At 41.4% G+C, this 26,442-nt stretch overlaps 1 protein-coding gene and 1 pseudogene across 1 annotated transcript; one reads left to right on the top strand and one right to left on the bottom strand.

The window, feature by feature from the left end:
* Positions 1-669: 669 nt before the first annotated feature.
* Positions 670-11,427, bottom strand: LOC125261838 (endoplasmic reticulum chaperone BiP-like). Its single transcript, XM_048180388.1, has 10 exons — positions 11,084-11,427; positions 10,894-10,959; positions 10,384-10,479; positions 9,987-10,218; positions 9,758-9,895; positions 9,543-9,655; positions 7,065-7,455; positions 3,646-3,883; positions 3,135-3,302; positions 670-1,412 (listed from the first exon to the last, which is right to left on the bottom strand). The coding sequence occupies exons 1-10, from the start codon at positions 11,161-11,163 to the stop codon at positions 1,090-1,092; spliced, it is 1,845 nt and encodes a 614-aa protein (XP_048036345.1). The 5' UTR covers positions 11,164-11,427; the 3' UTR covers positions 670-1,089.
* An 8,957-nt stretch (positions 11,428-20,384) lies between these two features.
* On the top strand, positions 20,385-23,069 carry LOC125261842 (annotated as a pseudogene).
* Positions 23,070-26,442: the final 3,373 nt, after the last annotated feature.

The raw sequence follows: 26,442 nt of genomic DNA, 5'->3' as shown, positions 1-26,442 counted from the left end.
GAACTGAGAACACTTCCTATAACACCAGATGTACTCGTTACATCAGAAGAAGAATGGCATACACTAATATTAGTCTTTCTTTATCCCGTTTATCCCGAGGTTACCGTAGTCATGATTGTAATACATCTTCACTGAACTGGCCCCCCGACTGAGTCTGGTGTCTGATAAGGTTTTTTTCTCCATTCTGTCACCTTTGGGTTCCTTGCCACTGTCGCCCCTGTCTTGCTTAGTCGGGGACACTTGATATTCAACATTATAACTGATCTGCCTGCATTGACACCATTGTATGTGTGTAACTGAACTGAGCTGGACGATGACCTCACTGTTTTCTCCAGAACTACTGTATAGATAAATTAACTAAATTAATATGAATAAATACTGAACTTACTTAAGCTGGACAGTGACACTATTTTCATCTAGAGCTGCTGTACAGCCAAAATTATGTTTCTGTTATCACTGTAAAGCTGCTTTGAAACAATTTGCATTGTCAAATTGACTCACACACATACTCTTGCATGGTAATTTTGTAACAAATGTTTATTGTTTAATTGTTGAATTTAATAAGTTACTTTTTGGATGTCACATAAAAATTTACCCAGAACCCCTGAACTCCCTCCCTGAGAATAGCAAAATCGAGCCTCAAAAACCAAGCTGACTAAATCTCCACCGGAGTGAAGAATAATTAAGAAAAAAAATGCAACTCTTTAAAGCACCCGACAAGTCTTTCCCGAAGAGATTTGTGGCTTTACACTCACCCAGTTCATAATAAAATGTTCAATATGTACACCAGTGCCACTTCTAGAGAGGCGAGGGCATTGACACAGCTGAACAGAGTCGCTGGACGATCTACAACTCGTCATTTTCGCCCTGTTTGTCGCCCTCTTCTGGTGGCGGGCCGCCCGCGCTACCGTACAGCTTGCTCACGATGGGCTGCACGACCTCCTCCAGCTCCTTCTTCATGGCCTGGAAGTCTTCGAGTTCTGCTTCCTGATGAGACTCCAACCACTCGATCTTCTCCTCAACCGCCTTCTTGATGGCTTCTTTATCTTCAGACGACAGATTGCCGCCGAGCTTCTCCTTGTCACCGATTTAGTTCTTCAGAGAGTAGGCGTAGTTCTCCAGCTCATTGTGGGCGTCGATGCGCTCCTTCAGCTTCTTGTCCTCGTCGGCGAAGTGCTCGGCCTCATTCACCATGCGCTCTAGGTCTTTGGGTGTCAGGCGGTTATGGGCGTTGGTGATGGTGATCTTGTTCTTGTTTCCCGTGCCTTTGTCCTTGGCCGTGACGCGGAGGATGCCGTTCTCATCGATCTGAAAGGTGACCTCGATCTGAGGGACGCCACGGGGTGCGGGACGGATGCCGGTCAGGTCAAAGATTCCCAGAAGGAGGTTATCCTTGGTCAGGGGACGCTCACCTGGAAACAGGCAGAAATAGAGTGAAAACCAGAACTGATTCTATTCAGAAGATTGAAAGGCCTAAAGTGTAGCAAAACGTATATACAGTGGGTACGGAAAGTATTCAGACCCCCTTAAATTTTTCACTCTTTGTTATATTGCAGCCATATTGACAGAAAAACACAGAATTGTTGACATTTTTGCAGATTTATTAAAAAAGAAAAACTGAAATATCACATGGTCCTAAGTATTCAGACCCTTTGCTGTGACACTCATATATTTAACTCAGGTGCTGTCCATTTCTTCTGATCATCCTTGAGATGGTTCTACACCTTCATTTGAGTCCAGCTGTGTTTGATTATACTGATTGGATTTGATTAGGAAAGCCACACACCTGTCTATATAAGACCTTACAGCTCACAGTGCATGTCAGAGCAAATGAGAATCATGAGGTCAAAGGAACTGCCTGAAGAGCTCAGAGACAGAATTGTGGCAAGGCACAGATCTGGCCAAGGTTACAAAAAAAGTCTGCTGCACTTAAGGTTCCTAAGAGCACAGTGGCCTCCATAATCCTTAAATGGAAGACGTTTGGGATGACCAGAACCCTTCCTAGAGCTGGCCGTCCGGCCAAACTGAGCTATCGGGGAGAAGAGCCTTGGTGAGAGAGGTAAAGAAGAACCAAAAGATCACTGTGGCTGAGCTCCAGAGATGCAGTCGGGAGATGGGAGAAAGTTGTAGAAAGTCAACCATCACTGCATCCCTCCACCAGTCGGGGCCCGACGGAAGCCTCTCCTCAGTGCAAGACCCATGAAAGCCCGCATGGAGTTTGTCAAGATGGTGAGAAAGAAGATTCTCTGGTCTGATGAGACCAAGATAGAACTTTTTGGCCTTAATTCTAAGCGGTATGTGTGGAGAAAACCAGGCACTGCTCATCACCTGTCCAATACAGTCCCAACAGTGAAGCATGGTGGTGCCAGCATCATGCTGTGGGGGTGTTTTCAGCTGCAGGGACAGGACGACTGGTTGCAATCGAGGGAAAGATGAATGCGGCCAAGTACAGGGATATCCTGGACGAAAACCTTCTCCAGAGTGCTCAGGACCTCAGACTGGGCCGAAGGTTTACCCTCCAACAAGACAATGACCCTAAGCACACAGCTAAAATGACGAAGTAGTGGCTTCACAACAACTCTGTGACTGTTCTTGAATGGCCCAGCCAGAGCCCTGACTTAAACCCAATTGAGCATCTCTGGAGAGACCTAAAAATGGCTGTCCACCAACGTTTACCATCCAACCTGACAGAACTGGAGAGGATCTGCAAGGAGGAATGGCAGAGGATCCCCAAATCCAGGTGTGAAAAACTTGTTGCATCTTTCCCAAAAAGACTCATGGCTGTATTAGATCAAAAGGGTGCTTCTACTAAATACTGAGCAAAGGGTCTGAATACTTAGGACCATGTGATATTTCAGTTTTTCTTTTTTTAATAAATCTGCAAAAATGTCAACAATTCTGTGTTTTTCTGTCAATATGGGGTGCTGTGTGTACATTAATGAGGAAAAAAAATGTACTTAAATGATTTTAGCAAATGGCTGCAATATAACAAAGAGTGAAAAATGTAAGGGGGTCTGAATACTTTCCGTACCCACTGTATGTTCATGATTTTCCACAATGTCAGCTACCATGGCTATTTTCAAGTGTAATTCAATAAGATACAGTCAGTTTTGATGATGAAATCATTGGCTTACCTTCATAAACTTGGATGGTCACGGCCGGCTGGTTGTCAGAAGCAGTGGAGAAGATCTGGGATTTCTTGGTGGGCAGGACAGTGTTCCTGGGAACAAGCTTGGTCATCACTCCTCCGACGGTCTCAATGCCCAGGGTCAAAGGGCACACGTCCAGAAGCACCAGGTCACCTGATCAACAGGTCATTAATCATCTCACAAAAAAAGGGTTTGACTAAGGCAAAATCATAATCAAGATTATTTTAGTCAATATTGAGATCAATATTGATATCCGAGTGGATCCCTTCACTAATGGGGCTAATGGAGAGCAGGTTCAATCATAACGTTTCTGGCTCAGTGGGCCATTTGGGGACATGTTTTGCGTTGAAGTGGACTGGTCACGCATCAACATTTGTTTCTGTTGTTTATGCAGACCTACATTCTGCTCTGGTTTTATATATAGTCGTTGGAAACTTAAGTGGTAATTGATTAATTGTCCTTAATTCAGAGCTTCTGGATGTGGAGACAAACTCACCGATGTCCTCTTCTCCGGACAGAACTCCAGCCTGAACGGCGGCTCCGTACGCCACAGCCTCTTTGGGGTTGATTCCTTCTGAAAGCTCTTTGCCGTTGAAGAACTCTTTCACCAGCTGCTGGATCTTGGGGATTCGAGTGGAGCCGCCGACCAAGACGATCTCATCGATGTCAGACCTCTTCAGGTCAGCATCTTCCAGAACCTTCTGCACTAGTTTCATGGTGGAGTTGAACAAATCCTGTGAAGGGAAACGCAAAAATGGGGGGGGAAAATTAGACTTAACATTGGGACGAAATATGTGACATCATATCTCCACATCAGAATGTTGTAGAGACTTGGGGGTGGTCTCATTTCACTCAGCTTAGTGAGTAGCTAATAAATGATGACATTTCAACTTCATAGCCACGCCCTAGAAACCAGTCACAGCACCCTAGCAACCACCCCATTGACTTCCATTGAAAAAGGTGAGATACATATCTGTGAATGAGTATATTGTAGAGACAAGTGGGTGGCCTCTTTTAAAGGTGCTAAAGAGGATGTTTTGTTTTACACATTTTTGCAATATTACTTGAAACTGTCTTTACTAACTGATAAAAGACTATTTATTAGGTGCACTGAAAGTAATAATATTAATATACATCATCTGATCATCGCGTAAATGATTGGCCCTCTGGTTTGTCAATCATTGCCGTGACGTTCCTTGTGAGAGACGTGCGCGGATTGGCCCTCTGGCTTGTCAATCACTTCCATGACGTTCCTTGTGAGAGACGTGCGCGGTTGCACGCTCCAGTAACTTTCCACACTCCACAGGCGCTGCATGCAATGTTTTTGTCAGGAGACAGGAGTAACAACTGCAGATCATGAGTTACCTGCGGTGAGTCCGACATAATGAATCCAAAAAAACACGACACAGCGAATGCCGGTGGTAAACACTCGTGTTCCAATACTCGTGCACGCGTTTTGGGAGGCGTTCCTTTGAAATGAGCTGTGAAGGAGAGGGGTTGTTCTTACGCATGCGCTCATTTCAAAAACTCAGTAACAGTCTTTGGATTCTCAGTCGACAAAAAAAATCCTCTCTATCACCTTTAACTCAGACTGGCAAGTAGTCTTTACACATCACCATGGAAACTGTCTAGCTACGCCCTAGGAACCATTTATAGCACCCTAACAACTGATCCCACTGACTGCCATTATAAAAGACCCAGTAGGATATCTTTGCAGCACAGTGTCATAGAGACATGTGGGCTGGCTCAGTCTCTCAGGATCATTACAAAGCTATCGAGCCATACCCTAGCAACCAATGTTGAGCACCTTAGCAAACAAAACCCAAAGAAGGATATCTTCACATCTGTATGTCATAGCGATATGGGGGTTGGTTTATATCATTCATACTGGCAAGCAGCCTTTGGAGTATCATTATTGACAGCTTCCAAGCCACTCCCTAGCAACCCAACCAAGTACCCTAACAACCATTTAACAAGACCTATATGTCTGCATCTGTGATGGGTGTCTGAGGCTGGAATCAAACTCAAGTCTTCTAGTCAACTGAACTGCCTCTTTACCACTGAGCTATGGTGGATGACAAATAACAGATGGACCCAAGGGCAGAAGAATAACATGCAGGCTTAGATGACTGAACAAAAAGTGTTTTACTGAGGAGTCCAAGTGCCATAGTACAAAAAAAAGGAAGCTGTGCATCCGCAGAAAAATACAAGAAACAAAAGATAAGTAAAAGGCAAATCCAAAAACTCAACAGACTTTGTTTTCGTGACAAGGATAACACATGCATAGTAGGCTCAAGACTGAACACAACTGAAAGAAAAAGGCATTCTTAAATAGGCAAACACAAACAAGATAATGACCCACAGGTGGGAGAAATCAAGTCCTAATGAGTAGCAATACAATGTATTCTACAGAAGCTGGGGCCACCAAGTGGCTGGGAGAGTCATTACACGGCATAAGTGGCAGTGCCAGCTAGTGGTTGGGAGAGTCATTACAAGTCAGCACCAACTAGAGGCTGGGAGAGTCATTACAAGCAGGAGCCTCACAGGAGCCCCTCCTCCAGTAAGGCTCCTGATGTTCCCCTAGCTGTGTTGTTGTCCACGGCAGTGGAACTCCCTGATGAGATCTGGGTCTAGAATATCTCGAGCTGGCACCCAAGACTGCCAATCCACAAGATACTGGGTTCTCCCACAGACCTGGCGAGAGTCCAGCAATCAGCGCAGGGTGTAGGCTGGCTGACGGCCAATGATGCGAGGAACTGGAGGGGGTTTCCTGGCTGGGGATAAAGGAAAACAGACAGGTTTCAAACGGGAGATGTGAAAGCTGGGATGAATGCGCATGGACCTTGGTAGAAGTAGTCGGTGGGACACTGGGTTAATCCTTTTGAGGACTTTGAAGGGCCCGATGAAGCGAGGTGCAGAAGGAGATCCCTAGTAGACAGCCACACTCTCTGCCCTGGTCTAAATTATGGTCCAATTCTACGGTGCCTGTTTGCATGCCTCTGCTGTTGTTGAGTGGCTCTTAATAGGGCTAATCATGCTCTCCGCCATGCCTGTCGACACCTCTGGACAAGTGTGTGACCAGGGGTGTGTAGGGATGGGTAGTGAGTGCAGTAGACCATGAGGGTGGGTTCTGGGTTCCTTGTTCTGGGCACACAAAGCACAGGCAGCAACAAAAGCCCGAACGTCTCGTTGCATGTTGGGCCACCAAAACCTTCTCTGGATGAGTTTCAAGGTTCTCGAGTCCACTCCAGTTTTAGACACGCACTTGCAAACTTCCCTTAGCACTTCCCCCCGGAGGAAATCCCTGCCGCCATTTTGAAGTGCGTTCCACTTCGTGAAGTGGATGAGGGAAGCTTATATGGACAGACCCTCACTCCCTCGATTTTGACCGAGTTTTTTGAGTCTACTCGATTTTGAGTCTACTTCATATATACACTTCAGGCAGCTCCCTATACCACAATGCAACACGATTGTGACATCACTGCATATCGTGTTTGATTTACCCCCACCACAAACAACTCTATGATATATTAATAATTTTTTTTAAATATCTAAAACAACCCAAACACACCTATATACATATAGAATGCTGCATTAAACAGTTTTGTAAGGGGAAAAAATGTAAATAATAAATCAACTCCATAGCAGATTCCAAGTGATCAAGGGCTCAGGACGTTCCAGTTCAGCCCATTACAAGGGTTCTGCCAGTAGTGGGCACTCATGGAACGTAAGCAATGATGTACATTTGAGTCAACGAGACTGAAGAAAGTTAAAATAAATAATATTAATGTTAATATTAAATAATATTAAATGAGAAAGATTAGGCTTATTTAAGTTTTATTTCTATTTATGAATATGTTTTTTTTATTTTTTTTTTACAGTTTCTTTTAATGCTACAGATGTGTTTGCTCTCACCATGTTGAGCTCCTCAAACTTGGCGCGGGTCAGAGTTTCAGAGAAGTCTTCGCCCTCGAAGAAGGACTCGATCTCGATGCGGGCCTGGTGCTGGGCGGACAGCGCTCTCTTGGCCTTCTCCACCTCACGGCGCAGCTTCTGCACGGCACGGTTGTCCTTGCGCACGTCCTTTCCGGTTTTCTTCTTGTACAGCTCGATGAAGTGCTCCATGATGCGCTGGTCGAAATCTATCCCGCCCAGGTGAGTGTCTCCATTGGTGGCCACCACCTCGAACAAACCGTTGTTGATGTTCAACAGGGACACGTCGAAGGTCCCACCGCCCAGATCGATCACCAGGATGTTCTTCTCACCATCCTCCTTGCCTAGACCATAAGCAATTGCGGCAGCAGTTCTGTGAAGAGCAACAAGATGTCCATCAGGGTTACAATCATTAATGAGAACTACAAAACATTTGTTATTTGAAATTGAATACATTTTTAACTACAGGTGCTGGTCATATAATTAGAATATCATCAAAAAGTTGATTTATTTCACTTCCGTTCAAAAAGTGAAACTTGTATATTATATTCATTCATTACACACAGACTGATACATTTCAAATGTTTATTTCTTTTAATTTTGATGATTATAACTGACAACTAAGGAAAATCCCAAATTCAGTATCTCAGAAAATTTGAATATTACTTAAGACCAATACAAAGAAAGGATTTTTAGAAATCTTGGCCAACTGAAAAGTATGAACATGAAAAGTATGAGCATGTACAGCACTCAATACTTAGTTGGGGCTCCTTTTGCCTGAATTACTGCAGCAATGCGGCGTGGCATAGAGTCGATCAGTCTGTGGCACTGCTCAGGTGTTATGAGAGCCCAGGTTGCTCTGATAGTGGCCTTCAGCTCTTCTGCATTGTTGGGTCTGGCATATCGCATCTTCCTCTTCACAATACCCCATAGATTTTCTATGGGGTTAAGGTCAGGCGAGTTTGCTGGCCAATTAAGAACAGGGATACCATGGTCCTTAAACCAGGTACTGGTAGCTTTGGCACTGTGTGCAAGTGCCAAGTTTTGTTGGAAAATGAAATCTGCATCTCCATAAAGTTGGTCAGCAGCATGAAGTGCTCTAAAACTTCCTGGTATACGGCTGCGTTGACCTTGGACCTCAGAAAACACAGTGGACCAACACCAGCAGATGACATGGCACCCCAAACCATCACTGACTGTGGAAACTTTACACTGGACCTCAAGCAACGTGGATTGTGTGCCTCTCCTCTCTTCCTCCAGACTCTGGGACCCTGATTTCCAAAGGAAATACAAAATTTACTTTCATCAGAGAACATAACTTTGGACCACTCAGAGCAGTCCAGTCCTTTTTGTCTTTAGACGCTTCTGACGCTGTCTGTTGTTCAAGAGTGGCTTGACACAAGGAATGCGACAGCTGAAACCCATGTCTTGCATACGTCTGTGCGTAGTGGTTCTTGAAGCACTGACTCCAGCTGCAGTCCACTCTTTGTGAATCTCCCCCACATTTTTGAATGGGTTTTGTTTCACAATCCTCTCCAGGGTGCGGTTATCCTTATTGCTTGTACACTTTTTTTCTACCACATCTTTTCCTTCCCTTCGCCTCTCTATTAATGTGCTTGGACACAGAGCTCTGTGAACAGCCAGCCTCTTTTGCAATGACCTTTTGTGTCTTGCCCTCCTTGTGCAAGGTGTCAATGGTCGTCTTTTGGACAACTGTCAAATCAGCAGTCTTCCCCATGATTGTGTAGCCTACAGAACTAGACTGAGAGACCATTTAAAGGCCTTTGCAGGTGTTTTGAGTTAATTAGCTGATTAGAGTGTGGCACCAGGTGTCTTCAATATTGAACCTTTTCATAATATTCTAATTTTCTGAGATACTGAATTTGGGATTTTCCTTAGTTGTCAGTTATAATCATCAAAATTAAAAGAAATAAACATTTGAAATATATCAGTCTGTGTGTAATTAATGAATATAATATAATGAATATAATATAAAGTTTCACTTTATGAATCTAAGTAGTGAAATAAATCAACTTTTTGATGATATTCTAATTATATGACCAGCACCTGTATATTTGTATTTTAATATTTAATATCTGTCTAACTTGAAGTACTATAATAACTCAAACTAATAAATAATAACTATATACATATTAAAAATAATTGTGACAAAACAAAATTATTAAACTTTTAACCAATTAAAATATACATTAAAAAACCTTAAACATATTTTATTTCACTAGGTAAATAAAACAAAAAATTAATTAAAAATTATATACATATTTTAAAAAAATAAAATAAAAAAGAAGTGACGAAACAAAAATGACTAAACTTACAATAAAATTCAAATATATTAAAAAAAAAAAAATTATTTCTGCTAGCTGTCAATGCAAAATTTCTAATTCTGCACTAAAGAAAATGATCTGTTTTACAACAAAGCAAGTGTAACAAGGTTCTTACGGCTCATTGATGATCCTCATGACGTGCAGACCAGCGATGGTTCCTGCGTCTTTGGTGGCCTGTCGCTGGGCGTCGTTGAAATAAGTGGGCACAGTGACCACAGCATGTGTGACCTTTAAAAAGAGCAGAACTGAATTAGATGGAGTTTCACTGCGACGCAACTGACAGCAGCTGTTGGCCTCAATGTTTTCTGTGTGTTGAAACCAAAACTTTACCTTCTGTCCCAGGTAAGCCTCTGCAGTTTCCTTCATCTTAGTCAGAACCATTGCAGAGATTTCCTCAGGGGCAAAAGTCTTCATTTGACCTGATCCAATATCCAGCTGTATGTGAGGCTTGTTCTTCTTCTCAATAACCTGGAAAAGACAAAGCAAGTGTTTATCATTCCCCATCAAAGACAAACAGATCCGGAGCACTGGCACAATACAGGTTCACAGACGGGCGTACCTTAAAGGGAAAGTATTCAATGTCCTTCTGCATGGAGGAGTCGCCCCATGTGCGGCCGATCAACCGCTTGACATTAAAAACGGTGTTCTCAGGGTTGAAGGTCAGCTGGTTCTTCGCAGCGTCTCCAATGAGACGCTCTCCTTCAGTGGTGAAGGCCACATATGATGGAGTGATGCGGTTTCCCTGGTCATTGGCGATGATCTCGACACGACCGTTCTTGAACACTCCAACACTGATGAAAAAAGAAAACAGTACAAATACACAGTAATAGTGTTTATTATAAAGTATAAGGGAGAAATGATCTAAAGTTGAGCATGTATGCATGTAAAAAAATAAATGTAATAAATTATCAATAAAACAATTATCAATTTTAATGACCCTGGTTATGAAATCTAACCAGGAGTAGGTCGTCCCGAGGTCTATTCCAACCACTGTCCCAACACTTTCCTCCTTCTCATCCTCTTCCGCAAACTCACTCTTGATCTCTCTAACACTGATGAAAAAAGAAAACAGTATAAGTACACTGTAATAATGTTTATTATAAAGTATAAGAGAGAAATGACCTAAAGCTGAGCATGTACACATGTAGGTATATACACTATATTGCCAAAAGTATTGGGAGACCCCTCCAAATCATTGTGATCTAATCACTCCATGGCCACAGGTGTATAAAATCAAGCACCTAGGCATGCAGATGTCACAGATCCCTTGTCTTCCTGAACTCCATTTCCCATGATCCTCCTATTCTCACTTCCCTCGTCATCTCCCCATCATCACTGATCATCATCACCTGGACTCCCTCATCAGCACTCCCTTTATATATGGACTCACTCCCTTCACTCCTTGTCTTTTCTTAAATGTTATATTGAAGTGTTTGATATTGTCTCCTCATTTTACTAATAAATACCCATTCACTGTGGAAGTCCGTGAACGCCTCGTCTCTACAACACCAGCACGTAACAGCAGACTGCTTCTACAAACATTTGTGAAAGAATGAGTCGCAGAAGCTCAGTGAATTCAAGCGTGGTGCCATGATAGGTTTCCACTTGTGCAATAAGTCCATTTGTGAAATTTCCTCACTTCTTAATATTCCTTACCTAATAAATGATATTCTATCAAAGAAGAAACACGCTATCACGCAGATGGCCACAAGCCACAATAGGTTAAGGAATTGCATTTTGGCGTAGATCTTGTCAAATCTTCACTGATTTCTGTAAAGAATACATAAAAAAATTAACATCAAAGGTTAGGGCAGGTACATAATACAGTAAATGTCACTCACTGGTAGGAAAGTTTACTATAATCAAGCAATACAATGCAAAAACTCAAGACATCTTCTGGATTATAGTTTAAAGGGTCATGAAACCCCAAAACACTTTTTTTTGAGCTGGAAACAGATATGTATAGGCTGCACATCATTGAAAACACTAAAGGTACTCAGTCGGAGCAACGTCACAAAATCTGATGTAATCGTGTACTTTCGGCCCAAGTATAGGCATGGTCGAACATGCTGACGTAGACCGTTTTCGAGCGATTCTCAACATACATTCATGACATGAAGCTCATTTAATCCAATCACTGCGCTGTAGTATGCATAAGATTATAATTGCGGTATTATGCATGAGGAAGTGTCACTTCTCTCGCCTCGGTCTCTTGTCATTCAGAGACGTATCATTGGTGTTCGTTTCCTCAGTGCTACAACACAAAAATGCATTTTCCTGCGATGTGACCAGAGCAGAGGTTTGTGTGTATGTGAATTGTTTTGCTGTAATCTACCAGCACAAATGGAAAATATGTTCGCGTGAGATCGCATTACAGCGGAGAATTCAAATGTCACAAAAGAGCGGCTCATTCACCTCTGCCTGCTCTAGCTGCGTTCAAACACACGAGCCGTAGGCTGTTTCCTTCAGCACAGCAGCACATGAGTGTTGTTTGTATTTTGCTCGCGATGCGGTCAGAACTGGAGTTTGAATACGAACACATGAAAAATACGATTGTTATTATGATATAGACGCGGAGCGCGCATAGCCTATGATCGAGTTTAATAACACTAGCCACATGGCACATAGCTCATACCAAATAAAGTATCCGTGTTTATAGTTTTTATTTCACACATTCTCCTGCACCAAACATTAACCAGCACAGTGTAGTTATGCACACATATTTCATCAAGTCTTCTTCAAATGAATTATATGTGCAAACTGGACACTGATACAGTGATGTAGCCTATCTGAACGCGACAACACGATTATTCTAATAGACAAAAGACTGATTTTGAGACTGCAGTGCTCGTAAATGTAATCAAAGTAGCTTATTATTAACCCTATTAAATATTCTTTCACATTTCTCCTTTGTGCTTGTCAGTTTGTTGTCATATTCTCCGTGCTCATTTATTAATATTCATTATTGTGTATAATGAGTGTGTTGTATGTCTGTGCTTCATTGGTTGTTCTCTCCCCTCTTCCCCCCCTCTACACTCCCACTTTTCCAGAGCTTTACACTCCCATTTTAACAGACTTTTTCCAGCTCAGAGGTGTGAACGACAAGGCTAAAACAGGGGAGTTTCATGACCCTTTAAACAAAAATGTCATGAATCGATGCATTGAATTAAAAACAAAAAAAAACAAAAACAAAAAAAAACATCTAAAGCAGATATGATGGTCATTCAGTAAATAATATTCTTGTATGTAACTAGTCTTCATTTCAACCTTGTGGTGCCAATTCAATGATCATCAAATCCTCATTTTTACAATTTACTCAAAATAGTAATACTATTGTAATATACATTCAAAAGCCCTTAACATTTTAAAATCATGTACTTTTATCGAAATCTTTTTAAGATAAAGGCGTTTTCACAAATTCACAAATTTATTTTAGTTTTTCAGTCAAAAAAAGTTCGGCCACAAAGCCTCTCAAAGCATGTGGCAGCGCCAGTTTACGCCTCATTCCTGATCAGGGATCAACAAAAGGAGAAAGCGACGCTATGAAAGCTTGCCAGGATGTTTTTCTAGACAGGGCACACCTGTGCACCAGTGTACCCAATCCAGCTGATTACTCCTTGTAGCCTATAGAGGGAGTACAACACACGGCAAAAGAGAGCAGGGAACTAAAAGTTTCCGTTAACAGTACCCACAAAAAAAACATAATAACAAAGACCTCTATATTTAAAGAAAACTTGTAGGCATACAATACCTCTAGAAATACTATATATATATATATATAAACTCCTTCAGTAGGGTAACATGGGGTGTAGATGGAATAAGAAACACAAACCTGAGGGCTCACAGTCCAAACCTTTACATAATATTTTCTATACCAGTACCATAGACAACGCATCGGCCACTATGTTTTCAGAGCCTTTAAGGTGCTGAATATCTTAATGATAAGGCTGAAGGAATAGGCACCAACGCATGATAACTGTTGAATTTTCGTGAGAAAAAACGAACAGGGCGCTCAATTCCCGCATCATCCTCTTGGACTAGCACTGCACCTGCCCCCTCTTTGCTGGCATCTACCTGGATTTAATTTAAATGTTTTTTCAAGCTGAGGTGCCATCAGGACGGATGCCGAAGTTAGCTGCGTTTTAACTGTATCAGAGGCATTTTGGCAGGATTCGGGCCAAACAAACGGTGCTTTAGCTTTAAGCAGGTCGGTTAGAGGGGCAACAACTGTGGAGAAGTTTCTGCAAAAACAGCGGTAAAACCCTCCTAGACCCAGAAAGCGCATCAAATCTTTCTTAGTGGCAGGAACGGGATACTCATCTATTGCCCTTACCTTTTCTCGCACTGGACGCACTTGTCCTTGCCCTACCACCTTACCTAGGTACATAATGGTCGCCCCCGCAAACTAGCATTTAGCCAGATTTAACGTGAGATTAGTTTGAGTGAGGTGAACGAGGAGTAGACACAAGCATTTTTAATATGTTCTGGCCAAGTTTCACTTACCACGTTTGTATCATCCAAGTAAACAGTCACGCCCTCTAATCCAGCGACTATTTTGTTCATTAATCTTTGAAACGTTGCGGGTGCATTTCGAAGGCCGAAGCTCATAACCCGGTAAGAGAATAACCCATCTGGTGTTATAAAAGCACACACACTCGGTCAACAGAATCTGCCAGTAGTCCTTTAATAAATCCAGTTTAGTCACGAACTTCATGGCACCAACCTGGTCAACACATTCTTGGTAGAGGAAAGGAGTCGGGTTTTGTGACCGAATTTAGTTTTCTATAGTACCGTCAGATTTCTTGACCAGCAGACATGGCAAGGACCAGCTAGAAGAGGAGGATTTGGCCAATTTACACCACGTTCCAAATTATTATGCAAGTGACATATCAGTAAGATTTCAGTACAATAAACATTCAAATTTTAGTTTTTCTAAGAAAATGTTTGTTTGTTTATTTATCCATGTCTTTTTAGATAACTGGTATCAATCTCAGACAAAATAATTTGCCAGGTCTATGGAAACCCTACTTAGAAGTTGTTCCACACTATTAAGCAAATCACAGTTCTCATGTCTCATGTCATGTCAGTTCTCAAAGATCTTTCTGAAGATGAAAAGCATGAAATGGTCCAATGTTGTGCAAAAGGCATGAAAACAACTAATGTTGTGTGAAACTGAATGGAGATTATCAAATTATCATAAGATTTGTGAGTGATTTAGAGCACAGCAGAACTTGGTCAGATAAAGGCTCATTAATGAAAGTTCCTGTCAAAAAAATTAATTGTATTAAAAGGGCAGCTATAAAAAAAGCCAGTCTTGAGCAGCAAACAGGTATTTGAAGCTGCTGGTGCCTCTGGAGTCTCAAGAAGCTCTCCATGCAGGCTGACAGACACCACTAACCAAACCTCACAGATGGCAATTTTTCTATTGTTTCTGAATGTAGTCGTCCCTGTAACACGCAATTGTCAGGTGACTTTAATTCATCCACAGACATGAATGTTAAGAACTGTGTAGCACAGGACTGAAGGGAGCTGGCGCTGAGACCTGTCTGTTTCAATGGTAATAGTGCTTAAGGAGAAGACAGACCTTTGAGTTCTTTCTCCAGTCTGGTAATTGTTCTCCCACAGTAGAAATCGAAATGGGAACGCGGGGGCACTGCAATGCAACCGCAAAGGGCACTTTCACTTTCGCTCAAGCCCCCCTGCCCCTCCCCTCCGTTCATGCCACTGGTCCCACCTGATAGGGCCATTAGGGGAGGGTCACTGTCATGATCATTCATGCCCTCCCCGAATACAACCTTCTGACACAAAACATGTCTTTTTAACATATCTAGTAGAGGCAAATTGATTTGAACCCAAATGCATTTTTATTGACGTGAACAGAACATAAACTAAACATAAACTTAAAGAGATAAACTTGAACATGGCATGGCATGGAAATAAATGTAAACATTAACTTGAACATAAGACTCACCAACAGCGGTACAATGATCAAAGCTAGACAAGAGAACAATGAAACATGAGGGTTATTTATACAGAGAGACTAATGACAAAACAAGGAACACCTGTGAACAAACAAGACAATGACCGATCACAAAAACCAATGACAACATGACACATTCACAAGGGGAGCACATGGCAAGATCACATGAGGAGTAAGGGAATTACATGACAACAGAAACCATGACAGTGAGCATGAACACAAACAGAACTAGGCATGGCAAAAATTCTAGGCTACAACATACATTTTTTCAAAAGTCTTGTGAACAAATATTCAGTATGGGTTTTATGGCCTTATTTCAGTGACTTTTTCCCCAAACCACATAAATGTAATTTTCTCAAAACTACAAACTTTTACATACATGCTGCTCATATATTATTGTAGCAGAGTTTGTGCTGAATACAGTGTAATCAGACTTTAGCCATGAAAATGTTATAAGTAACAGAAATAAGCACAAATGTCAGGGAATGTCAAACACCTCCAGGGCCCAGAAAACACCTCAGACCCCAGAGGGTTAATTCCTCTTGTTTTACCGGTTTACTGTCTAATGAATGAACATTATAAGCAGCAAAGCAACCGTTTCTCAAGACTATCCAGTCAAAATGGGTTAATGTTATCTTTAAAGTGGCTTTATAGGATAATACAAACATAATTCTTACCTGATAACACAGTATTAAACACTGTTCTCAAGGGCGTGTGCTGAATGCAGTGAATGTGCTGTCTCTCTCTCGCGTCTTTCTGTCTTCTGTGTTTCTTGTGTTTACTTTTTGTCACAACTGTAACTCATGGTGCTGCGCTCGCCTGTAGATAAACCAGTGTTACAAGATACAGAACAGTTATCAGCAGGGCTTGACATTAACTTTTTTGATCACCAGCCACTGTGGCTAGTGGTTTTTCTAAAGTTATTAGCCACTCAGCAGCACTTTCACTGGCCGCAATTTTGCTGATTGGAAAATTACATTTTATATGATTAAAGTTGACTTTGACATGCTAAAATTACTTGATTTTAGTTGACAGCTGAAATCTACCCACATTTGGTGGGCTGGCGGGTGTTAATGTCAAGCCCTGGTTATCAGAAACATCATCATATACAGAAAATACAAGATGTTTGTGTTGCCCTTTCATTTTCATTTCATTTCATTTATTTTATGTAGTTCTTGCATTCTTTAAACATTGTTAAATGTCCCGAGAACATCCTGAATTTTGTATTTTTTAAATTTAATTAAAAAAATGACGAATAAAATAAATAAGTAAATATACTGCACTGTTTACTCTTCAAAGCTTTTTGAAACCAAATCTTACACCACTACAACATCAAATGTTCAAGAGAGCATTAAGAAATTGTGACTCTCCGTATGTTTAGCATTGCAGTTCATACTAGGTATGTGTCTAATTTGCATTTTTTCATATAGCCTATATTGTGTAAAATATGTAAATATGTTTAAATTTTTTTATTGAGTTTATCAACACAAAATTACAGATTGTTGTGTAAAGACACTATGAGAGTTTTAAAATTTCAACCTCATTTCCTAGTTTCCTAAATCTGTATGACACTCGTTACACAAAATAGTTACATTTAGGGCCTTAAGGACAAAATTGTTCAGTGAAACTTATAAAACTACTTTTTTTTTTTTATCAAGGGTCATTTAACTATAACATGATGCAGTGTTTGTTAATTACATTCTGTTGTCAAGGAGGAAATTATCAAAGACTGTTTTGCAATTCTTTACCAGATTGTATCATTTTCTCAGGTTTGGCATATAAAACAAATAATTGCTTTTTCCTGTTTTCTGCTTCTGTTGAATCATAGAACTAATTAAAATAATTGTAATAAAAATTATGTGCGTATGTGCATGAAATATTTGAGAGAGAGAAATTATACTGTACTGCAAATAACTAATCCCACTGCCGTTTACCAGTGGATCTTTGCTGTCATCTAATGGAAAAAGTTTGGTACTGTTGCACCCAAATTAAATCTTACTTGAGCTCCTTTTTTTCAGATACCAACCTTAAATTTAGAACACAATTTGTTTAGATTTATGGCTTTGAGTTTCTAACAGTTCAACAAGTTTTATAACACATATTTTATATAAAAAAATTATTATAAATAATTTTCAAAAACTGTTCAATTTCTATTAGTGCAATATAATCCCATTAGTGATCAATTCTGCTTATTTCTGTGCATAAATTATTCTCATTTCTGCTGTCTATACCCCTCAGAGAGTGTTTGCTGAGACTGACTCTAGACACAAAGGCAAGAAGTTTCCAGTATTATTTCAGCATTATTAATGTTTAGCTGCCAAGACTGCCCTCTGCAGCTCTGTACAGGAGACTTTTCTGGCTGTGAAGTGTGTTTGATGACAAGATTGTGTTTAAATATATTTACTAAATTTTACATATTGTAAAATATTATTACAATTCAACATAATATAATATTTTAATGAATTTCAGATGTCATTTATTCCTGTGATCAAAGCTAAATTTTCAGCATCATTACTCCAGTCTTCAGTGTCACATGATCCTTCAGAAATCATTCTAATATGATGATTTGATGCTCAAGAAATATTTTTGATTATTATCAATGCTGAAAACAGTTGTGCTTCTTAGTTTTTTGGAAACTGTAATTTGTCATCCATGATTGTGTTAATAGAAATAGAAATGTCTGTTTTTTAAAGAATGTTAATGATCAGTTTAATAATGTATCAGATTTATTTTAATGTATAACAAACATTTCACAAGAAATACTATATCTGTTGTCAGCAATAAAATGTTAATTTAAGTTAATTATTAAATTATTGGCTGACAGTAGACTCATTACTCAAGCTTTAAAGCTGACGTTTCTTCAGTTATTTTACTTAGCCTATATTGCATATAAACTAACACATGGATCCTGTTATTTACAGGCAAATAATAGATTTGAAGACCCATTTGGCTCATACCCTATTGGTTTATCAAAAAATTAGAAGACTTGAATGTTTTATGTTGTAGTGGTGTAACTTTGATTTAATTAATTAGTCATTTTTAAAATTAATCTCAAAAATACAAAACAATTCAGTATGTTCTCAAGACATTTTACAAACAGTGTTTGAGTACAACATAATCAATTCCCTTTCTATATTGATCACTCACATTGCATCAGTTTTAGATGGCGCTTAGGGGAGAAACTCTTGCTTTCTCCGAATCCTGAAGCCTGATTGGTTCGCAGTGCACTGACAAATGGCATTTCAGCCCACCAAAATGGGCAGGGTTGGTTGGCTGCCTGTAAAGGCCACAGAAATGCCAGGTCTCGTCAAAATCATTCTCCTTCAGCGTGAAGATCATCTCGCTGCTCTGAAGAAGACTGAAGCCTTGACAGTCTTCTCTAGATGGAACTGGATTAAATATTTTGACTGTTGCTATCCCAATCTGACTTCTGACCTGTTATGCTGCCCGAATCATAATCATGCACTGTTTGTTGTTGGCCAGAGGAGAACTGGCCCCCCGACTGAGCCTGGTTTCTCCCAAGGATTTTTTTCTCCATTTTTGTCTGGAGTTTGGGTTCCTTGCTGCTGTCGCCTTTTGGCTTGCTTAGTTGGGGACACTTGATATTCAGCAATGGTTTTGATCTACCTGCATTGACACCATTAAACTGAGCTGGATGAAAAGAGCATTTCTCCTCCCCTCAATGCTGTTACAGGCACTGTTCTCCCACTTGAGTGTGAGATGCAGCCTGTAGCACTTAAACCAATTGCCACTCAACTCCGGGCATGGCAGTCCATCCCCGGAGAGGTGAGCTGGATTTTGGGAATAATAGAATGAGAATACTTGATCCAATTCGCTCACAGACCAACACGCTTCATGGGCGTGATTCACACTTCGGTCTCAGACGGCAGTTCTCATGTCCTCAGAGTTCAGTCTCTGCTGGAAAAGGGCACCATGGAGAGAGTTCCCACCGAACACAGTGAATACTTCCTCATTCCCAAGAAAGATGGTGGTCACTTTTGCCCATTCTTGATTTGAGACATCCGAATCGTGCCCTCATGACATTGCCATTCAGAATGTTAACTTTGAAACAAATCCTCGCACAGATTCACCCCAGGGATTGGTTTATATCAGTTGATCTGAAAGACGCTTACTTTCACATCCAGCCATCTAGAGAACTTGGGTTTCAGGGTTAATTTTGGCAAGAGTTTGCTGCTCCCCAGCCAACGCATCTCGTTCCTGGGGGTAGTTTTCGACTCAGCTCAAATGCTGGGCCTTACTGCAGCAGCCTCCTCAGTATTTCCGCTGGGCCTGCTCCACATGCAACCACTCCAGCTCTGGGTAAAAGGCTGTGTCCTGCCTCACGCATGGCGCAGAGGAGACTCTTAGGGTGACCCATGGTTGTGTCAAGGGCAGGCCTTGGTCCCTTTGACATGTCCCCATTTCTACCTGAACGGAACGATGCTGAGCTCTGTTTCCAGGAGTAAAGTGGTCTTGACAGATGACTCCAAGACAGGTTGGGGTGCCCTGTGCGATGGCAGAAAAGCCTTCAGCTCATGGGCGACTCCTATGGAGAAATGACACATCAGCCGTCCGGAAATGATGGTGGTAATTTTGGCCTTCAGGGAGTTCATGACGGAACTCAGAGGCCATCATGTCCTGGTCCACTCGGACAACAGGACGGTGGTTGCCTTCATAAACCACCAAAGAGGCCTCAGGTCTTGCCCTCTAAACAGATTGGCGGGCCGTCTTATCCTATGAACACAGACGAGCCTCCACTCAGTGAGGGCTCCTTGAATGAGGGAGCAGACATGTTGTCACAGGTGGACATCAAGGTGAATGAAGACAGCTTCACCGGGCGGTCAAAGCGTTAAAGAACTCCCCCTGACATATTTACCTTTCAAAGGAAATGGACACACTGGCTCTGAAATGGCTGCGTCGGTACCTTTATTATGCCTTCCCTTCTGTAGCCCTGCTCCTGCAGGTCATCAGTCGGATATGGGAAGAAGCATGTGCTGTTCTTCTGGTGGCACCAAACTGGCAGAACCAGCTATGGTTTCAGCTACTGTCAGCAGCTCCATGGCCCATACCGCTGAGGAGAGACCTCCCTCCCAAGCAGGAGGGACAATCTGGCACCCCCAACCAGAGTTGTGGGACCTGCACGTTTGGCCCTTCGACGGGAACCGTCAGGCCTTTTCCTGTGATGTCATGAGAATCTCAGAGGCAAGGGCCCCTTCCAAAAGGTGCTTTTACTCCCAGAAATGGTCCATTTCTCAAGCTGGTGCCTAGCTCGAAAAATAGACCCCATTGAATTCGATACTGTGTCAGTTCTGACATTCTTGCAGGATATGCTGGGCAGTGGGCATGCCCCCTCCATACTCAAAGTTTATGTGGCATCCATTGTGGCAAATCAATCAATCGGGAAGCATGACTTAGTCGTTAAGTTCCTCAGGGGGGGCTAGGATGCTGAACCCTCTACACCCATGCTCAGTCCTGGATTGGGAACTTTCCACAGTCCTTAGGGCACTTCCGGGCCCTCCCTTTAAGCCAGTCGAGTCAAATGACCTGTGGTCCCTTTCGCTTAAGACCACCCTCTTGCTGACTTTAGAGTCAGTCAAGCAAGTTGGAGATTTGCAGGCTCTTGATCCTTCCTGCATTGAGTTCAGTCCTTATGAGAGTAAAGTGGTCCTTAGTCCAAGGAAAGGCTTTGTTCATTTGGTCATTTAGACTGCAGGTGATAGTGCTGCCAGCTCTTCCGCTCACAGAGAACAAGCAGGTACCTCATCCACTCTGTCCCGTCAAGGTCCTTAGAGTGCATATTGAGCTCTCTGGTCAATATCTGCAATTAGAGCAGCTGTTCGTCTTCTTTAGAAGCCGCACAAAATGGCTTCCAGTTTCGAAGCAGAGACTTTCCAGATGGATTGTAGATGTGATAGCGCTGGCTTACAAGTCTATGGACTTGTAGTGCCCCTCAGGAATGCAGGCCCGCTCTACCAGATGTATGGCATCCTTTTCGGCGTGGTCCAGCAGAGTCTCTATCGCAGACATCTCTGTGGCGGCTGGCTGGTCCTCGCCGTCCACCTTCGACAGATTTTATAATCTGTGCATCCCTGTTCTCCAAGCATAGGTGTTGTCAGTCTGAGATGCTTATGGACTATGTAGCAGGCTCTGCATTGCCTGCCATGCTACTGGACTTTAGGCAGCCAACCCTGCCCATGTTGGCATGCTAAAATGCCATTTGTCTGTGCATTTGCACAGACGTAAACCAATCAGGCTTCAGGATTTGGAGAAAACAGGAGTTTTCCCCATAAGCATCATTTAAAACTGACGCAATGCTCGTTCCTATTGTCTCAAGGAACCAGGGTTACTTTTGGTGGTTGTGGTTTGCTCTTGGTGGATCTCATGTAAGTGACAGGTTGAAAACAGAAATGTCTTTTATGATCTTTTCCAGTGTCTGCTGTTGATATCTGCATTGGTGCTGTTACATCATGTGGCAATGCATTGTCTTTATGCCCACGTACAGCATGCCTTCATCTTTAGAGCCCAACATTGGTCATCAAACTTGGAAAATGGAGTGCAAAAGAGAGAAGAAGAAACAGAAAGCACATTGGCGTACAAGCCCTCGGCCTACTACCAGACACTGACGGCACGTTCCTCTACTGGTCACGCCGGCGCAGTTATTAGATGCGCTAAGGTCCTTTGTGAACTTGGGCTTGTCTCAATCCCATAGCACACTTAGATTGTATAAAATGAAGTTCTGCCGGAGAGCAAGTGAAATGGAGAAAGAAGGAGATATCCAGATACCTTCGTTCAACCCGTTGAGTTGTTACTCGTGCGCCATTTGAACTAGTTGAAGCCTGAAGAACTGGGCGCCGTTTGCTTAGGCTTCTTCAAATTGTAGATCGCCCTGTCCGATAGAGTGACGGGCCTGCTTGTGGACAAGACGCTTACTGTAGTCAAGGATAAGAGTGATTTCGGGATCGCCAATGTGATGAAGTATATGCAACTTAGCTATCTAGACCATCTTCCGTGTTTGGGGACCGTGGGATTGGAGGTGCCTCAATGGGCCCCCAGGATGGAGTTTCAAGGCCTCATGCACATCATCTTGGCCGAACAACTACCCAATGTGGTCAGTCGGTGTAGGAGTAAAGATGCTGCAAAGATGCTTTGGGCCTTTGGAATGTTATGTGTTCTTCTCAACCAATGTCCCAAACTTTATCCCTGTCTCACTGTGATCTTACGAGAACTTCAACATGAGTTTCAGTGATTCTCTGAACATCTGCTGACCGGTGTGCTCGGTCTTGCTTTTGCTGGTCTGTTCCCCCAAGACTTGCTCAGTCTGGCTTTAAGCGCAGACTTCATCAGTGGGGTTTGTGATTCCCAGGATCTCAAATTAAAGAGTTATTCACCTTAGATGGAACTGTTGGTCTGGAGTTGCCTGAGTCGACGGCAATAAGGGAAGAAGTGACCAAACAACTCTGGGATTTTGCTCAATCGGATATCTGCCAGAAGCCTGAGGTGATTGAGGCTAAAGCTGTGTTGCTGAAATTTCTAGGTGGAGAGATGTTTGTATGCAAACACATGATACTTCCGCATTTGACCTAGAAGTGCACCTAGACCAAAACGACTAACCTGTTCCTGTGTCCTCCGGAGCTTGTCGCCAAAATCTCGCCTCTCAGAACTTTGAACAAACACTAGACCTAGTAACTCAACTAACTAAATCCCAGAAGATTCCAACATTCAACAGGTTTGTCCAAAAGCCAGAGGCAACTCGCGCTGGCTGAATAGAGAGTCGTAGAGATGCCTCACTGGGAATGGTTTCCCATGTTGCGACGCACCCATGCCGAAAAACTCTCCTATCTGCATTGCAAACTGATTGAATTCTCCTCATGTATAAACAACCAGCAGGGGCCGGTTGCATAAACCACTTAGACTAGTCTTGAAAGTTAAGACACTAATGTTTTTCTTGAAGAGTGGTCCTAATTTTTTAAAGTCCGTTACATAAAAAGGTAGATTGGTGTAATTTGAATTGGAAAAATAACAATGATAACCCCTTGGTTAACTCCCTGAGGTCTGAAAATGCGCCGGCGCGTTTTCAGGTTTTTTTCACATTGCAGCAAAACAGACTTAAAATACTCCGTCATTTTTTGTCATAATACATCAATTGAAACTATAGAATATCTTCTTTTATTTGTATACACTCAGAGTAAAAACAAAATGTTGTGCTTTTTGCAAAATAAAGAAAACTAAAATGATGTATGATCTGTCCTCTCCCTCTGAACAAAGTTTAATCTGATAGTTCTCAGAAAATGAACTTTAACTTAGTGAATACTAATCACAAAAAAATAGACTTAGGTCTAAAGACACGTTGAAATGTTAGGTTTTAAATCATATAAGTCATATCGCAAACAAAAATTCTGTGTTTATTTAATCTGCATGAAAAGAGACACATGTCAGAAATCCGTGATTCAGCTCATTCCCACGTCCACGGAGCTAGCGCTATTCAGACGCAAATTATGAGTCAATACAGGCATACATCATCTCAATCGTGTATTTATTGTCTTGAAAAGTGTTTATCTGTATGTAAAAGCCTGTATGTTAGCGACCTCTGGAAGACATGCCGTTAGTTCCTGGTTCTTCTTCTTCTTTAGAATAAATTGTGGACTAAAGGTGTACAGAGCGCCCTCCGGCTACAAGTATGAATTGAAAACACCAGCGCTCATAGTGATAACAATGAATATAGAATAAATATAACTCTTCTGTATAGAAAATTGACATAAACATATGAGAATCCAATATTTCTCCAAATGTGAATGCTTTTAAACTAAAAACCTATATTCAGACTCTTTGCATCACAGAAATACATTATATTTTAAAGAATATAATAGAATACCATTATTTTAAATTGAGCTGAGACATGATTACAGAGGTTTTTTTCACAGCCTACCTGACTGAAAGGCCTCATTAATATGCAGCACCATTAGAGGTTCTTTATGCGATTCTTTTGTCAGGTGTAAATGAGCCATTATTCATGATGATTCACGCCTCCACGCATACTGTGTTTCTTGACAAAAAGTGTCTTACAAAAACTAAATCAATATATTGTGTTATATGAACAAGTATGCATTATAATTTTTACATAATTTTGAAGCAAAAACTCTAGTCTACAACCCCCAATACCCAGAAGTCTTGTAAACACAGATTTAATATATATTTTTGGCCTTATTTCAGTGACTTAATTTTTTTGTTTTTTCAATAACCACGCATAAACGTTATTCCTTCAAAAACACAAACATGTACATACATGTTCCTCACATATTATGGTAGCCTAGTTTGTGCTGAATACAGTGTAATGACACCTTTGTCATTAATATGTTTATGAACAACTGAAAAAAGCACAAATGTCAGGGTATGTCAAAACTTCTCCAGGCCCCAAATCAGCCTCAGACTCCAGAGGGTTAACTGCAAGTTGGTCAAACTAGTCCTTAAAGGGTTAGTTCACCCAAAAATGAAAATAATGTAATTTATTACTCAACCTCATATCGTTCCACACCCGTAAGACCTTCGTTAATCTTCTGAACACAAATTAAGATATTTATGATGAAATCCGATGGCTCCGTGAGCCCTCCATAGCCAGCAATGACATTTCCTCTCTCAAGATCCATTAATGTACTAAAAACATATTTAAATCAGGTCATGTGAGTACAGTGGTTCAATATTAATATTATAAAGCGATGAGATTATTTTGGAGCAGCAAAAAAACAAAATAATGACTTATTTGGTGATGGCCGATTTCAAAACACTGCTCCAGGAAGCTTGGAGCATTATGAATCAGTGTGCGCATCAGCAGTTCGGAGCACCAATGTCACGTGATTCCAGCAGTTTGGTGGTTTGACACACGATCTGAATCATGATTCGAAACGCTGATTCATAGCGCTCCGAAGCTTCCTGAAGCAGTGTTTTGAAATCGGCCATAACTACATAAGTCATTATTTTGTTTTTTTGCCGCTCCAAAATATTCTGGATTTAAATATGTTTTTAGTACATTAATGGATCTGCTCGGTCTTGCTTTTGCTGGTCTGTTCCTCCAAGACTTGCTCAGTCTGGCTTTAAGCGCAGACTTCATCAGTGGAGCTTGTGATTCCCGGGAGCTCAAATTAAAGAGTTATTCACCTTAGATGGAACTGTTGGTCTGGAGTTGCCTGAGTCGACGGCAATAAGGGAAGAAGTGACCAAACAACTCTGGGATTTCGCTCAATCAGATATCTGCCAGAAGCCTGAGGTGATTGAGGCTAAAGCTGTGTTGCTGAAACTTCTAGGTGGAGAGATGTTTGTATGCAAACACATGATACTTCCGCATAGCCAGCAATGACATTTCCTCTCTCAAGATCCATTAATGTACTAAAAACATATTTAAATCCAGAATATTTTGGAGCGGCAAAAAAACAAAATAACGACTTATATAGTGATGGCCAATTTCAAAACACTGCTTCAGGAAGCTTCGGAGCGCTATGAATCAGCGTTTCGAATCATGATTCAGATCGTGTGTCAAGCCACCAAACTGCTGAAATCACTTTGTATATTGTTTGGCACTTTGTTTGGCGCTCCGAACCTCTGATTCGACACACTGATTCATAGCGCTCCGAAGCTTCCTGAAGCAGTGTTTTGAAATCGGCCATCACTATATAAGTCCTTATTTTGTTTTTTTGGCACACCAAAAATATTCTCGTGGCTTTATAATATTAATATTGAACCACTGTACTCACATGAACTGATTTAAATATGTTTTTAGTACATTAATGGATCTTGAGAGAGGAAATGTCATTGCTGGCAATGGAGGCCACACTGAGCTATCGGATTTCATCAAAAATATCCTAATTTGTGTTCAGAAGATTAACGAAGGTCTTACGGGTGTGGAACGGCATGAGGGTGAGTAATAAATGACAGAATTTTCATTTTTGGTTGAACTAATCCTTTAAGACACAGCCTTAATATATTGACTAAGTTTATGCAACTGGCCCCAGGTCTTACTCCACCTACGCCTGACGTTTCTACT

Source organism: Megalobrama amblycephala, unplaced genomic scaffold (genome assembly GCF_018812025.1).
Source record: "Megalobrama amblycephala isolate DHTTF-2021 unplaced genomic scaffold, ASM1881202v1 scaffold502, whole genome shotgun sequence".
In the NCBI taxonomy this organism is placed as follows: Eukaryota; Metazoa; Chordata; class Actinopteri; order Cypriniformes; family Xenocyprididae; genus Megalobrama; species Megalobrama amblycephala.
The sequence above is the reverse complement of the archived record's forward strand: the minus strand, read 5'-3'. Positions and strand labels throughout refer to the sequence as shown.